Source organism: Cornus florida, unplaced genomic scaffold (assembly GCF_030987335.1).
Source record: "Cornus florida cultivar Cherokee Brave unplaced genomic scaffold, ASM3098733v1 CherokeeBrave_3.0.0_Hap2_Chr10, whole genome shotgun sequence".
Classification (NCBI taxonomy): Eukaryota; Viridiplantae; Streptophyta; class Magnoliopsida; order Cornales; family Cornaceae; genus Cornus; species Cornus florida.
The window spans coordinates 67,777,533-67,794,512 of NW_026775580.1; the positions used below are offsets into that span (position 1 = coordinate 67,777,533).

Genomic DNA, 16,980 nt, shown 5'->3' on the forward strand with positions numbered 1-16,980 from the left:
AACAAGTGGAGTTAACAAGCCTAAGCAACAAACCAAACAAAGCCCACAAGACAGCCCCATTTCGGTCAGCCGAAATGGGTCTTCGGTCAACCGAAGTGAGCCAAGAGAAGAAGGGAAATGACCCTTTATTTCAGTTAACCGAAATGACAAACCGGTCTACTAGTTTGTGGTTCGAGATTGAAAATGGCTACTGGAATTGAGTTTTTACTGTGCAATTAAAACCCAAAAGAGCATCGGTCGACCGAAACAAACCATCGGATGACCGAAACAGGTAAAAAATGTGAAAATGCACCTGTTATGCACCAAAACTGAAAAAGAGACTGTAAGTCTCATTTGAATCCCCCAAGGCATGATCAATTTGCATTAAATGCAAGTGTGTGATGATGTGAACATACACGCAAGTGTAAAATGGTATTCTAAACATGCTGAAATGGCCTATGGCCTTGTTATAATTCGTTTACAACATTTGACATGTCAGACCTCCAAGTTAGAAAAATTACATTTCATAGGCAAAACTTAAACATGCTAACACTTGCATGCGAACAAGAATGCTTCTAAAGAAACTTCAATTCTGCAAATCACCAAAGCAAGTGCAAATCTCCAATCTTGTATCATGTACCTGAAATATACCCCAGTAACCTTAGGATGAGCAACATAAAGCTACTCGTAGGAAATGAGCATACATCGACCTAACGTTTTACAATTTTATCACCTTAAGGTGAAACATGCTAAAGGGGCTCATGCCACCTAACGTCTATGTCAAGATGAGACTCAGGGAGCATCCTAAGCTACCCTAAATCATTTCTAGCATCAATCACATCATCCGTGCAATTCAAACCACATAGGAGCATGCAATACAAAGCAACATGATATAGATTCTCAAAGTTACCAACTTGGAATCTAAAGTGCGAAAATAACCAAAGTGGGTCATGCCACCTAACGTCTATGTTCCAAATGAATTTATAGGATCACTCCTAAGCTACATTTGAATAACAAAACACAATCACAATATCTATATAATTTAACCAACATAGAAGCATGCTATACCAAGCAATACGATATAGATTTTCAAAGTTATCAACTTGAAATCTAAAAGTGCGAAATCAACTAAATATAGCAATTTAGTATAATTGGAATATCTAATACCACACATCAAGACATAGATTCTCTAGGTTATCAACTAGAAATCTAAAAGTGCGAAATCAATTAGTGGAACACTTGGATATCTAAGCTTGGAATTCTGCCGAGACCTCAATGGCTATTACAGGGACTAACCCGCTGGTAATACCATCCCTAGTGCGCACTATCTCGATGGAAAGAACTCATACCTTTCGCACTAGAGCCAAACTCTAGACATGTCATAGTAACCATGTCCCAAGTGACTCCAAAAGAAATAAGTTAACAACTTATATACGTATAAAATGGTACACAAGACTACATTCATGCACAAGTAGGTTGAAACCATACAATATATGCTTTAAATTCACAACTACTATAGGATGACAAATGTCGAATCTTCAGAGCGCGATTCGTTACGTGTTATAACAATATAATTCAATATTAAAAGCATAACTTATAAATCCATTATAAGTCTAAAATCATGCTTCAGACATACTACCAATGTTATATACGTGATTAAATCTTCAACGCAATAGAGACGAAAATTAATTACATAACCTAATCTATTTCTGTAAGTTCCAAGTCTCGATTTAATGATCTCTAATTAGCACATGTTATACAACATAGCATGGTCATTATATATACCACATGAAAAACTTAATTAGGTCATTAAAACAATATGATGGAATTTAATTAAAACATAATAATTAAATTTCTAGATTCTAAAACAACATCGAATGGTCCCAATTTAACATATGCTAGTCTACATGTCCTAGTCATCACAAATGTTAAGTTAAAAACTTAATTAAGCTAACGGAACCTTTAAATAGATTTTAATTAATCATTTTAGTTAAAATCTCTAGATTTTCATACTTAACCAAATGCTCTCAAATTAAAGTATGTTAAACAACATGCTAAGACTTAATTTAAAAGCATGCTACAAGTTAATTCCATACAAGATACGTCCATGATAATTAAACTTTCACAAGAGATAATTATTAAATAAAAAGTGCAATTCTTATTCAAATAATTCCAATTTAATATATGCTAACAAACATATCAAAACTTAATTTTCTAGCATGCCACAATTTAATTCTAAGTCATATAACATCATGAGAATTAAATCTTAACCATAAAAATTAATTAAATTAAATTCTAGATTTTAAATAAAAGCATGCATACAAGTTGTACAATCATGGGAAATACTTAATACAACACATAAACAATCTTAAAACATCCCCTACCTCAATTTGAGATGAAAATCTTAAAAGCCGACTGAAAAAAAAGTGTTCTGAATCCGACGGTACCGAAGGGTTTTGTCAGGGACAACACGATCTACATGAACCCCCAAGAAGCCCCATCAAAATCACAACTTGACTTCAAACCCAAACTTGAAATTTGGTCGAAAATGGGTTCTAATAAGGGTGAAAGATACGTATCGCCAAGACGAGTAATAAACACAAAGGCCCTACTATGTTTTGACAAAGGAATCAAACTCAAAAGAGGAAAGAGAAGGTGGAAGCCTCCCTTGGGCTGCCATGGGAGCTACTGGTCGTGCAAGGAGAGTAGAGAAGATGAAAAATGAAATATTTCATTCCCCTTTTATAGAAATCTCAAAAAATGCCCCGAACGGGCCCCACCGGGTTCGAAAAAGTGAATTTTGAGTAGACGCGCTCAAATGGAAAAACTCTATGAATAAAAAGATTTAAAATAAGAAAATATGAACAATAGAAGAAACGACGTCAAAAACTGAGTCCCGAGCAGAAAGTTATACCCCAAACAAGTTCGGCGGCAACTGGGGCCAAAAATCCTGAAACTGGAAAACAACGACCAGGAGGAAATTCTATGAGTACATGACTCAACGAAAAGTGAAAATGAATCCCGTACGAGGATCCAGGCTCAAAACAAGGCATTTAGCAATAACTTTCATTAATTGCACAATGGCCCCTCCAAAAAGTAAAAACTGCACTAATGGCCCAGAATGAAAATATCTTCCAAAAATATTTTTTTAAAAACCCCTAAAATAAAATATCTTCAAAATATATTTATGAAAAACACCACAAGAAAAGAAAAAGATTCTGAAAAACTATGCATCCATGCCCCTATGGACACCGAGAGCAATCAGAGTACTTTCTTACAAAAGTAAAGATACGTATTTTGTGGAAACCACTTAGAATGAAGATACATGAAGTCAAAAACCAACTCCGAACACAAGAAGTGAGGTTATGCCAATAAAGTGACAAACGGGGAAAAGACAAAATAAGAAAAATGACGAAATAGGGAAAAAGACGAAAAGTGAATAGTGACCGAAAAATGAAAATATGGAAATGACTCGGTTCTTAAAGGAAGTTGTCATTTCGAAGAAAAGAGTCTCGGAAATCACTCCAGAGTACTCGAGACGACACTAAGCGATGAGAAACTAAACTCAGAAAGGAAAAGATCAACGGAAAAAAAATATCTGTGAAAATCTGAGAAAAAGGGAAAGGAATAAAAATGACCGGGTCATTACAGTATGTGGCTTGCATGTTATGTGATAGGTTAATTTATTTTACCTATTTGTATAAGGCTTGCATATTATTTGATAGGTTAGTTTATTTTAGCTGTTTTTATCTTTATCTGTTCCTATCTGGAAGCCCCTATTATAACCATCTGTGTACACTTTTTCTTCTGTAACTACTGTTATACAATTTTTTTCTTACAAATTAATGCTGTCAGTAACTCTCCCTATATTGTGAGCCTTATATAAGTTTATTGTTAGTACTTATTCATTTTACAATTTCATGTGCACTTGGGTTAGTTTGAATATTATATTTTGTTTACCCTTGTGCATGACACATGCGTGTAAACGTATACACGGCTCAGATAGAAAATTTTCCCTTTCCATCAAAACCAGCGACGCTGTTTTCTTTCTTCACGCCTGCCGCTTTTTTCCTTCCTCCAAAGCCCATTTCTCTAGCTCTGACACTAATTTCTCTCTGACCCTCTTTCTCTTCAAGCCACCGAAGCCCTTTTCTCTCTAATTTGAAGCAATATTTGTGTAACTGATAGAGATTATTTATCCAAGCCTTAACCCTCCCTCTCTCATTTAAAGCCCTCATTATCCTATCCCTAACTCCCTTCCTCCCATTCGAAGGAAAGTTTTGCGTCAACGCGAATCCCTAATTTATCGTGTTTGCATTGATAAATTTTGTGGTTTATATCTTCATCCTGCATAAATTGTTTTATTCATCCTCCGAGACAGTATTTTCTGATACATTATCAAAATTGGAGGTTTTTATTTTTCACTAATAAATTGTCCATGCCATACGATTTGGAAGGAAAGACAAAGTTATCGAGTTTTTGGTAACTTACTGCAAAGAGACCAAGAATTGAATTCATGGTTTGTTCTCTAGTGGTTGATGAGATGTAGCTGCGTTGAATGAAAGAAAAAAATTAGTTCTATAAAGAGTCTGATAAGTAAGTAAAGCCTAATTTCTCTTTGTTCAATATTATTTCTTCTTTATTCCTTTTTCACAAACACTCGCACACACTGACACACACATATATGTATATTTACGCGGGTAAATATATTGAACTAAAAGTTTTGTCTCTTTATTTCATTGAAACGAAAGTGTTGGTGTTTGTTGATCCAATTAGTGCGAATATCATGACATTTTTCTGAAAGATATCAGGCTTGCATGTAATGTGATAGGTTACTTTATTTTAGCTGTTTGTATGAGACTTGCATGTTATGTGATAGGTTAATTTATTTTATCTATTTGTATGTGACTTGCATGTTATCTGGTAGGTTAGTTTATTTTAACTGTTTTTATCTTTATCTGTTCCTATTTGGAAGCCCCTTTTATAACCATCTGTGTACACTTTCTCTTCTATAACTAATGTTGTATAATTTCTTCTCACAAATTAATGTTTTCATTAACTCTCCCTATATTGTGAGTCTTGTATAAATCTATTGTTAGTACTTATTCATTTTACAATTTTACGTGCACTTAGGTTAGTTTGAATATTACATTTTGCTTACTCACGTGCATGACGTGTGAGTAAACGTATACACGGCTCAGACAGAAAACTTTCCCTTTCAATCAAAACCAGTGACGCTGCTTTCTTTCTTCACGCCAGCCACTTTATTTCTTCTTCCACAGCCCCTTTCTCTAGATCCGACCCTTCTTTCTCTCCTTGACCCTCTCTCTCTCCAAGCCACCGAAGCCTCTTTTTCTCTGATTTGAAGCAATGTTTATGTAACAGATCGAGATCATTTATCCAAATCCTAACCCTCTATCTCTCATTCAAAGCCCCCATTATCCAAGCCCTAACCCCTTCCTCCCAGGAAAGTTTTGCGTCAAACCGAAACCCTAATTTTTTGTGTCTGCATGAATAAATTTTGAGGTTTCTATCTTTATGCTCCGTAAATTCTTATCTTCATTCACCGAGACAGCATTTTTTGATATTTTATTAAAATTGGAGGTTTTTGTTCTTCGCTACTAGATTGCCTATACCATACGATTTGAAAGGAAAGACAAAGTTATAGTATTTTTGGTGACTTGCTGCAAAGAGAGCAGGAATGGAATTCATGGTTTGTTCTCTAGCGGTTGATAAGATGTAACTCTGTTGATTGAGAGCAAATTTTAGTTCTATAAACGGTCTAATAGGTAAGTGAAGCCTAATTTATCTCTTTTCAATATTATTTCCTCTCGATTCTTTTTTTACAGACACTCGCACACATTGACACACACACATTCGCACACAGACATATATGTATATTTATGCGGGTAAATATATTAAACTAAAAGTTTCGTCTCTCTGTTTCATTAAAGGGAAAGTGTTGTTGGTGTTTACAGGTCCAATTAGTGAGAATCTCACGACATTTTTCTGAAAGATATCACGCTGGCATGTCATGTGATAGGTTAATTTATTTTAGTTATTTGTATGAGGCTTACATATTATGTGATATGTTAATTTATTTTACCCGTTTGTATGAGGTTTGCATGTTATCTGATTTGTTAGTTTATTGTAGCGTATTTTTTGATAGATTATCGTAATTGGAGATTTCTATTCTTCACTACTGTATTGTTCATACCATACGATTTGTATTGAGTTTTTGGTGACTTGCTGCAAAGAGACCCGGAATGGAATTCATGGTTTGTTCTCTAGGTTTGATGAGATGTAACTGTATTGATTGAGAGCAAAATTTAGTTCTATAAAGGGTCTGATAGGTAAGCAAAGGCTAATTTTTCTCTGTTCAATATTCTTTCCTCTTGATTCCTTTTTCACAAACACTCGTACACACTGACACACACACATTCGCACACACACATATGTAAATTTATGCGGGTAAATATATTGAACTGAAAGTTTCGTCTCTCTGTTTCATTGAAGGGAAAGTGTTGTTGGTGTTTATTGGTTCAATTAGTGAGAATCTCACGATATTTTTCTGAAAGATATCAGGCTTGCATGTTATGTGATAGGCTAATTTATTTTAGCTGTTTGTATGAGGCTCGCATGTTATAGTGGCTTTCCTTGATGAGGGCCTTCAAGTTGTTGGAGGCACCACACATTAATTAAGCGAGTATTCCAAAGCTTGTGATTCTCCCCTCTTGTCCAAAAGGAGCTCGCTAGGTCTCTCGTTCTTACTGTTGAGAAGGACTTAGAGGAGGCCGCTACAGTTGCCGCTATTTCTCCACTTTTACAAGATCCGGTTGGTGGTGCCTTGGTGCTCTCGGAAGAGGACAAATGTGTACATGGGGCCAACAACTCTTGATCTTTCATAACAGGCCTCTTTCCTCACTAGGAAGAGGTCATTTGGTAGCGAAATACCATTGGATTTTGAATTTTCATTGTAACTGTATTTTTTATCACTCTACAGACGGTCCCTACGCCAGTAGGCATCTCCTGGCTCAAAATCAAGATGCAACTCTACTTGCCAAAGTGAATACATGGCAGGCCAAAGTTTATTTCAAAGTCATTGTACTAGTTGGTGGTTGAAAGGATTTTGCTACAGAGAACATCTTAGAAGAATTTGATGTGTGTGTGAGTGTGTGTTTTAAGCTTGCCAGTGGAACAAACGACACCGTTGTCTTGGATGTTAGCATCTTTTGAGTTGTTGAAGACGTAATTCTACCAACGATATTGACCTCTGCTTCCTCAAGGCATGGAATGCCATCAAAGTACCGCAGCTGAAAATCATAAGCCACGGTCACTAGTGCATGAGTTGCCAATTTCTATGCTTTGCTCTTTAAGTACTTAATTATGAAATATTGTTTACTGGACTTTATTTTGTATGGTTGTATTCTACATTTTGACTAGTGCACATGTTAAAGTAGGGTTTTTTTTTTTTTTTTTTTTTTAAAGTTAAAAAAAAAAAAACACACTCACTTGCTCCAATATGAACTCAACCTTCCACCTTATATTTATGTAAAAGGCAAGAAAATACCATTAGGCGACTGTTAAAGTAGTATGACTAATGTTAGTTTTGTTACGTTTTGTTAAATGTTAACACTTCGCAAAAATGTTTTACACAGTGCAAAATTAACAAATGCCACTCATAAGCTTAGTTTGATGGTTGGATTATAACAATGAAAAAAATTATCAAAATTATATTGGTAAATTCAAATGTTTTGCGTTTGATTCTAAAAAAAATAAACACCGGAACATAACCAATTCAAAGATCACCAAATTGGAACGATTGATGGTTAAAACATGTATATTTTGGAATTATACTTTTTAACCATGTTAATGCAATAACCGGTGCATTCTGTAGGTGTAGTCAAAACTGGTGCCTGGTGGGGGATATCGGAGGCTTGTGATAGCTTGGACTTTCCCATCATTTTTAGAATGAAAATGAGACTATCATACTAGCCAGATTTCCACGTAGTGGAGTTAAAACACTCTCCGGTAACTTTTATTTTGCAATACACCAGAAAAAATTGGGATCAAACCAACAATAGTGCACCTCTATGAATAGTGACACATCTTGAAATTATTTGGAGATGCATATCTTAAATTAAACTAAACGATGTCATTTCGCTTTGTCTCCACTTTTAACCCATTTACTCAAGTTTTAGCCTTTATGTTCATCTCTTTAACCCACTTTGCAAAACACTCAAGCAAGACCTAGTACCCTAAATTCCATCCGAGTTCATGAAAATGAAAATTTTCAAATAATTATAACAGTATTGAATTTTATTGTGTCTGACCATGGTGTCAAAAGAAGTATGTAATTGTCTAATTCTTCTCTGTTTAATTGTGCCTGACCATGGGTTTTATTTATTTATTTTCTTCTTTGTTTCTTTCTTGGTAAAAGAAACATGTTCTCTTTGATTGAATTCTCTCTCTTGAGAGAGAGAAAATAAATATTTTTTTTTTCCTAAAATTTTAATTGTGATGCGTATCAAGAAAAAACTTGTGGCAATTAAACCTAAAAGCACAAAATCAAAATTGTGCCAATCAATCAACTAAAGTGTAATTTAAAGTCAATTGTTTTTTTCAAAATAAATTAAGTAAATGTTCACACACCCATAATACAATTTCTAAAAAAATTATACAATTAATGACTCATCATTTCCAACTATATAATGATTGAAGTGGATATCTAAGTGGACTAGTAAATACAACATTTCAACTCAAACACAAATTTTTATTTTTGGTTTTTCAAAGCCTGTGTACTTAGGAGCTGGTGTTTGGAAGGATTGTTGAAGTCTTCTCTGTTTAATTGTGCCTGACCATGGGTTTTATTTATTTATTCTTTGTAAAAGAAGCATGTGCTCTTATTTACCGAGTAAAAAAAAAGCACGTGCTCTTTGACTGAATTCTCACAAGAGAGAAAAATAAGATTTTTCTTTTTTCTACAATTTTAATTTTGGAACATTGCCCTATTTGAAAGGGCCAATCATTTGTGAAGTGTATGAAGAAAAAACTTGTGCCAAATAAACCTAAAGAGCACAAAATCAAAATTGTGCCAATTATTATATTTCGCTTAGATAATCTATCAACTAAAGTGTAATTTAAAGTTGTTGTTTTTTTCTTTCCTCCTCAACTATACAATTGATAATTTGATTGAACACGTAAATACAATATTTTAACTCAAACACAATTTTATTTTTTATTTTTTATTGTTGTTTTGTTTTTGTTTTTGTTTTTGGTTTCCCTGACAGGTGTTAGAAGGATTGAAATCCAACAATATAATTTAGAACAAAGATTGCACGAAGATTTTCAATATAAAAAATAATAATAAAGAATTGAACATTTAGAGTTCATGAAAATGATGGTAATTGAAATGTCTATTGTTAAGGAAATCTATCTTCATGGCATGCATCATCTGATTTATAATGAAGAAAAACCATTGAAAGATTTGAGGTTTTGTGGCTGATGCCTATTCGTCTTGTAAATTTATTTTAGGGTAAAATGCAAAAATTCCCCTTGAACTATGGGGGTATTGCAATAAATTCCCTGAACTACAAAAAAAAAAAAAAACCCTAGACTATGAATTTGTTGCACTTAGTCATTGGGTAAAGATTCCGGAAAAGCCAAAAGACTGAAGTACCCTTATTTAAACGATGCAGTTTAAGGAAAATCAAAGCTTCAGTTAATGAGGTGGAAAGGGCAATATGAAGGACCAATGAAAAGTGGACAACTCAGCAATTATGATAAGGTATGATATCTATATTCCCTCCACCACACAATTGATGGTAGCCATTCGAGCCAGTTTCTGTCTTCATCAGTATCTACCAGTTGCAGAGGTCTGCAACTTGTTGAAACCATAATCGCCTCTCCTGCTACAAGGTGATGAAAACCCTAAAACCTCTCTTGCTACCAGTCTGGAACCATTGATCAGTAACTCTCTTACCCTAAATAATTGATTAAAACAATTTATGATATCAATTTGTAGATTACTTTACCTGATTTATTTATTGCTTTCAACGATTGTTGTTGTTTTCTTGTTTTGCACAAAGCATACACTGGTTTTCAAAAGATACGAGTCAAATGATGATGTTGATGTAGTTTTTGCAAGCATTTTTCTGCCTTTACGTTGGTTCTTTTCTGCTTTTGTGTTACTTATTTTTTGTGCCTTTTTATGTTGAAAGCTCCAAGGTAAAAAAACTGACATATTGTCGAATGTTGTCGATGTATAAACCCCATATATGGTGTTTTATGTTATATTTTTATTCCTTTTGTCAAATGTTGTCTCCATCAATAAACTTGGTGTGCATCAAACACTGTAAAATTGTTCCTATTATTGGTGGTCCCTCTATGGTAGTCAAATGTTTTTCTATGTTCTTTAGTGGTTGAGTGGTCCTTATGTATATTTTTTGTCTTTCTGTTATTTATTTTCATACACTTTAATGATTGAATGTATTTGTCTATGTATAAACCCTATATATGGTGTTTTTTTTTTTTTTTTGGTCAAATGTTGTCTCCGTCAGTAAACTTCGTGCTCATCAAATACTGTAAAATTATTCCTAACATTGGTGGTCCCTCTATGGTACTCAAATGTATTTCTATGTTCTGTTATTTTTTTTTTCATACACTTTAATGAGTGAATTGATGGTGTTGTGTTGACTTAATTATTGTATTATTTTTTTTACACTTGTTGACTATAATTTACTGAGTCAAAAATTACAATTTATTACTTATAGAATTGATGGTATGTACACTTGTTGATTGAGCCCACTTGTTGTTTATTAATTTCTGTTGTTGTAGATGGTTGGTCTGTACACCATTGAATTGCATCATGGGGGTATTTTTGAGAAATCACCCCCTGTGACATACCTAAGAGGAAATACCTCTAACTTTGATAATGTTGACCCTGACTTGATGTCATTAATTGAGATTCAAGGGATGGCAACTCAGTTGGGATATAGGAAGGTTAGTGAAATGTTCTACAAAGTAGCTTATGAGTGGCAAAGCTATAGAGAAGTTAAGTATGAGTTGGATGTATTTAGAATGTTTTATGACCATGAAGCCCATAGGGAAACCAACATAGTTAAGTTGTACATTGTTGCACCTTTGTTGAATGATGTAGTAAATGAGGAAGGAGTAGGTGGTGATGTAGGTTAGGATGTAGGATGGAATGAATCAGAACCTATTGCTCATGTGTCAAGCCCATATAGTCCTAATGATGAGTTGATAAGCTTGAATAAATCTGATGATGAAGTTCTTAATAGTGGTTCTATGTACCAAGAATACATTCTTTCAAGGGATTTGGGAGAAAAGGAACTAGAACTAGGTATGAAATTTGGCTCTGCAAAAGATTTTAGGTTGGCAATTAGAGAGAAGTCATTGAGGGGTAAATTTGATATAAAGTTCACAAAGAATGATAGCGATAGGGTAAGTGCAGTATGCAAGGCTAAATGTGGTTGGAGAATATATGCAAGCAAACCAGAAGATGAGGATTGCTTGATAGTTAAGACATATGTGCCAGACTATATAAACTGCCTTTGGTTTCGTAGTAATGCACAAGCCTCATCTTCCTTCATTGCAAATAGATACTTAGAACAATTGAGATTGAACCCAAAGATGCCTTTGAATACACTTAAGACCACTATTGCTTCTGATTTGGACATTGATTTGTCCATACACAAAGTGTATAGGGCTAAGAGGAAGGCTTTAGAAATGATTGAAGGAAATGAACAAGAGCAGTATGAAAAAATGAGAGATTACTACAGTTTGATCTTAAGAACTAACCCTGGCAGCATTGTTAAATTACAAACTGAGCCCACTGGTGTTGAGAATGTGAGAAGGTTTCAGAGAGTATTTATTTGTTATGTTGCAATGAAGATGGTTTTAAAAAAGGTAGTAGACCACTTATTGGTGTGGATGGTTGCTTTTTAAAAGGATTATATGGTGGTCACCTTTTGAGTGTAGTGGCCAATGATGGAAATGGGCAAATGTTCTTCGTAGCAATTGCAGTAGTGGAGTCTGAGACAAAAGATTCTTAGGAATGGTTCATGGGAGAATTGATGGATACTGTAGGACCTTATTATGGTATAACCTTCATATCAGATAGACAGAAGGTACAATTTCAACTTAATTTAATTACGTTTCATTGAATATTTGTTTGAATTTAATTATTTAGTCTGTTTTAATCTTATATTTTTACACTGATTTATACTTAATTTGTCTCATATACAGGGTTCAGTAGAAACCTTTGACAACATAATGGAAGGCTCAGACCGCAGATTCTGTGTAAGGCATTTATATGAGAATTTCAAGCTCAAGCTCGAGTTTAAAGGACAACAACTGAAAATAGAGTTATGGGAAGCATCAAGGTCATATACTGCAGCAGATTTTGAACTACATATAAGGAAAATAAGCGAGTTAAATGTGGAAGCTTATAAGTGGTTGAGGAAAGTGCCAGCTGAATTGTGGTCAAGGTTAGCCTTTACAGAAAGGTCAAAAAATGAAGTAGTCATCAACAACATGTGTGAAAGTTGGAATGCAGTTATTCTTGAAGCAAGGGATAAGCTAATAATATACATGCTAGAATGGATTAGGAGGCATCTAATGCTAAGGTTCCAATGCAAAAAAGAGTGGATGCTATCACAACAAAGCTTGCTATGTCCAGAAATACAAAAGAGTCTCAACAAAGTGAAACAACAAGCTAGAATGTGTAAGGTGCATTATGTTGGTCATGAGAAGTATGAGGTTCAATGCTATGGAATAAGTGAGGCAGTTGACCTTGACAAGAAAAGTTACAGCTCTAGGGTATAGAATTTGATTGGAATCCCTTGCAGGCATGCTATAACATGCATATTTACCAAGAGGGACTCTCTTGAGGCATACGTTGACCCATACTATCATATAGAAACCTATCTCAAGTCCTATGCTGGCATAATCCTACTTATACCAATGGGATGGTTGATGAAAACAGACCCCATTGATGGATTACTTCCACCACACTATAGGAAACCCATAGGTTAACCAAAGATAGCTAGGAATAAAAAGAATGATGAACCAAAGGGTACCAAGCGTAGCAGGTCAAAGGAACGTTTGAAGTGTTCAAGGTGTAAGGAGGGTGACCAAAACTTAAGGACCTGCAAAGCACCTGAGCCATTGGTGATTGAGAGGCCTCCTCCAAGAAGGGTAGGTAGACCACCCATTCTTGGAGGGGGAAGAACAAAGGGACCTGAGGGCATGGCAGTCAAAGGAAGAGGAAGAAGGGGTGGAAGAGGGAGAGTAAAAGGAGTTGAAGTTCCAGCTCCAGTACCTTCAAATCAAGAGGTACTTTTAATGTAATGTTTATCATAATTTTCATGTTATGTGTACCTTAAACTAAGCTAACTTGTTGCTACTTATTTTAGATTCTAAACATACCATTTACACAGCTATCACAAACTCAGGCATCATCTTCTTCTAGGTATGATGAAAACAGTCCCCTATGTTTTCTGTATATTTGTATGACTTCTTACAAATCACAACAATTTGGTTGGTTCATTGATAGGTCAATGATGGACAGTGAGTATACTTGCTGGTAGTGAAGATAGCCATTAATTGTAGCATTTGTTGGTTTTTGTTAGAGGATGGCCACTTATATCTATGTTGTTATGCTGTCAATGATGTCAATGTTTTTTGTCACTCCAACTTGCTATCAATGCTTTTTTTCACTCCAAGTACCTGTCAAGGCTTTTTGTCACTCTAAGTTGCTGTCAAGGCTTTTTGTCACTTCAAGTTGTTGTTGGAGGTTGATTTGCTGCTGTTATGGCTTTTTGTCACTCCAAGTTGCTGTCAATGCTTTTTCTCACTCCAAGTTGCTGTCAAGGCTTTTTATCACTCCAAGTTATTGTTGGAGGTTGTTTTGCTACTATTTTGGCTTATGTTTACTTTTGGTGATTGTAAATGTTAACTTGAAAACTACTTGTGTTCATGGGATAGGAAAACTTTGGTTCTATTTCCATGAATTTTATTAAGCATTGTTGATGTTGGTTATGTTCAGAATATTTATGTTAAGTAATATTAAGTGCTATGCTATGGTTATTTAGAATGAGACAGGTCATTATAATTTATGAGTCACAAAGTGCTATGCTATGTTTGAACATGTCATAAGACAGGTCACTAAACAGGTCATGACACAGGTCATGCGACAGACAAAGTGTTAGTGAAAGAGTGCAGTGTAGTTTTATTGAACATGTCATTAAATCGAGTATTGAACAAGTTTGGTTCACTGCAATTGTAGTTTGATGGTGCTCAGTCATTTGGTGTTCAAGCCCCATTGCAGTGTAGTTTGATGGTGCTCACATTTGGTGTTCAGGCCCAATTGCAGTGTAGTTTGATGGTGCTCATTTATTTGGTGTTCAGGCCCCATTGCAGTGTAGTTTGATGGTGTTCAACATACTTCTGTTTTACTACAGGGTATCAATATAAGTCTAATGCAGTGTACCGATGAGTAATGTTTGGTGTCAATTCTTTGTTGCATTCAATTGTCATAACTGCCTTAAACAAAACACGACTTCAAAATCAGAATCCACAACACATTATAATAACAATTTCACTACAATTATGCACTTCATATTTCATTAATCAACAACACTATTACAAAATAGAGCTTGGTTTCATCATCCCACATGCCATACAACCAAAACCTCCATTACATCATACAACCCCCCAAATCTCCATAACAACATACAACAATCCAATTACTCCAAAATTACATTACATTCACTTAAGAATAATAGTAAGAAGTAATATAAAAATAGAGAACCCAAACAAAATCATGCTTCCAACAACCATAGCAGTTGCAAATGACATAATAGAATTGAGTGCTATTGGAGGAGTTTCATTATGTAGAGGGCTAGCTCCATGGTGCCCATGAGGGACAAAAGGAACATCTTGAGGAGCTCAAATTATGTTTGAAGGTGGACTCCCCCATTCAAAAAATTTGCAAACCTTTTTACTACACTTGAAATATAGCCTCCCAGGATTATACACATAATCAGAAATGAATACAAACGCTTTTTGGCCACACCAACACCTTTTTTTCATCATTCTAAACCTACCACTTTCCATTATACAAACCATCCACAAATTATTACCTGAGACAAAAATTAATAAGAGAAATATATGTACAATACCTATAAAATTAGGGTTAAACTCCTCTATGTGTGTGTGTGTGCATATATATATATATATATATATACACACACAAAGAAAACAGATCCAATAGGAGATAGATTATTACCTTTTACGGTTTTATTCCATTAAGAACGACAGTAACAGAGAGGAATAGATCACGACAAATAGAGAGAATGATGAATCAAAACGTGAACCCTATGGCGCGAGAGAGGAGATACCACCACAAACAGGTATTGATAGGGATTGAGAGCTATGATAAATCGATTTAGGGGTTGTCTGAAAATTGGGTTAGGGTTCCAACAGTTGGTATGTATACGGGGTGTATGTATATATAAGGTGCGACTGTATATATAAGGCAGTGTTTCCCTACAACGGTCACAAATAGGGGCAAATTGGTCTTTTAAGGTTCGTAAGGGCAATATTGTCCACCAAAATTAATTTCTATGTCACGTGACACACACATGCTCAACTTACGGTAATTTTGGCCGAATTAATGCCGGAGGGGGCAATCTGCAACAAAATTGACAAGTTCAGGGGGTATCTTGCATATTTTATACTTCAAGGGGTTTATTGCATGTTTGGCAATAGTTCAAGGGTTTTTTACATTTTATCCTTTATTTTATTCTTCTTTGAATGAGAATTGGATTACTGACGGAGTATACAATTTATTGACTTTATTATATCTTTTAAATAAATTTGAAATATAACCATCCTCAATTTTCGCTTGAAGGATCAATGCATTTGGGCTCCGTCTTTGTCCCAACTAACCCGAATTATAGTCTGCACAACCTAGTCCGAATCCAACCTGGCTTTGGGTCAATTTTAACAACCCGAGCATTCCGGGTTGAATGGCCTCCCCTGATTTTTTTTTTTCCCTAACTCAATATTGTGGTCCAGCTATAGCACCCTTTTTTTTTCTTTTTTATGGTAAACAAAATAATAATAATAATAATAATAATAATAATAATAATAATAAAAAGAATAAAATTTTATTCAAACGATTGTGCCTTATTAATTCATCATCCATTATAATAAATTTACAAAGAAAAAAAATTTAAAAACAAAAATATGAGAAGAAAGAGTGTGAACCACATCATAATTTCGGGTTAATTTGGCAACCTTAATCTGAACACTTGCTGGTCGTCCGTTGATCCATTTTGTTTTCTAGAAAAACCAAAAAATAATCAAAAAAAATAAATTAATCCTCGAGAACAACTACTTGATCGATCCTTCCCAAAACCTGGCATGCCGGATTGAATTCTCATTGTCATTCCCAATGAAAGGGTTGTCACATGAAGGTTTATCCTTTCACTATGAGGGAATCGAGAAAAACTGAAACCTCTTGGCTCAGAACCACTTTATCAACTCAATAATACTTAATATCAACCGTTCCATTCCTCCATCTAACGTTTGTCAATAATCCTAGAGTAGATCCCCTCTCCTCTATGTGGTAAACCCTTGCTGGGCAGTAGCTCTTCCTCCTCTCTCTCTTAAACAAGAAAAAGACTTGAGACCTTTACAAATATATCCGAGCTTCAATCGCATTTAGCAAAAGTTTTGGGTTTCAAATACACAATTTCAAACACATTGACACTCGAACCAAAAAAACCACCCACACAACGATGATAAATGATGGCAATAGGTTGGTGGCGATAGCGAAAAATCTCTTCGTAACTATCCTTTTTGGTTTTGAGATGTATATATATATAGCACTGGCATCTCTCTCATTCAATAGATTTCTTTTTTGATTATATATAGTTTCCATCTTATTTTTGAGATTTTTGTAATAACTTCTTG

At 34.8% G+C, this 16,980-nt stretch overlaps 1 protein-coding gene across 2 annotated transcripts; it reads left to right on the forward strand.

Annotated features, from left to right (window-relative positions):
* The first annotated feature begins 9,823 nt into the window (after positions 1 to 9,823).
* Positions 9,824 to 14,140, forward strand: LOC132278917 (uncharacterized). Of its 2 annotated transcripts, XR_009471168.1 has the most exons (3): positions 9,824 to 12,128; positions 12,247 to 13,335; positions 13,416 to 14,139. XR_009471168.1 is itself a non-coding variant. In XM_059780824.1 (2 exons), the coding sequence occupies exons 1-2, from the start codon at positions 12,063 to 12,065 to the stop codon at positions 12,823 to 12,825; spliced, it is 645 nt and encodes a 214-aa protein (XP_059636807.1). In that variant the 5' UTR covers positions 9,824 to 12,062; the 3' UTR covers positions 12,826 to 14,140. The 2 variants fall into 2 exon arrangements, 1 of the variants encoding a protein (XP_059636807.1); XM_059780824.1 differs by having other exon boundaries at positions 12,247 to 14,140.
* Positions 14,141 to 16,980: the final 2,840 nt, after the last annotated feature.

Bases quoted from the DNA above. Each gene is read 5' to 3' on its own strand.
- LOC132278917 (XM_059780824.1), top strand. From the start codon at position 12,063: ATGGGAGAATTGATGGATACTGTAGGACCTTATTATGGTATAACCTTC. The intron at 12,129-12,246 runs GTACAATTTCAA...TCTCATATACAG, and splicing joins TCATATCAGATAGACAGAAG to GGTTCAGTAGAAACCTTTGA.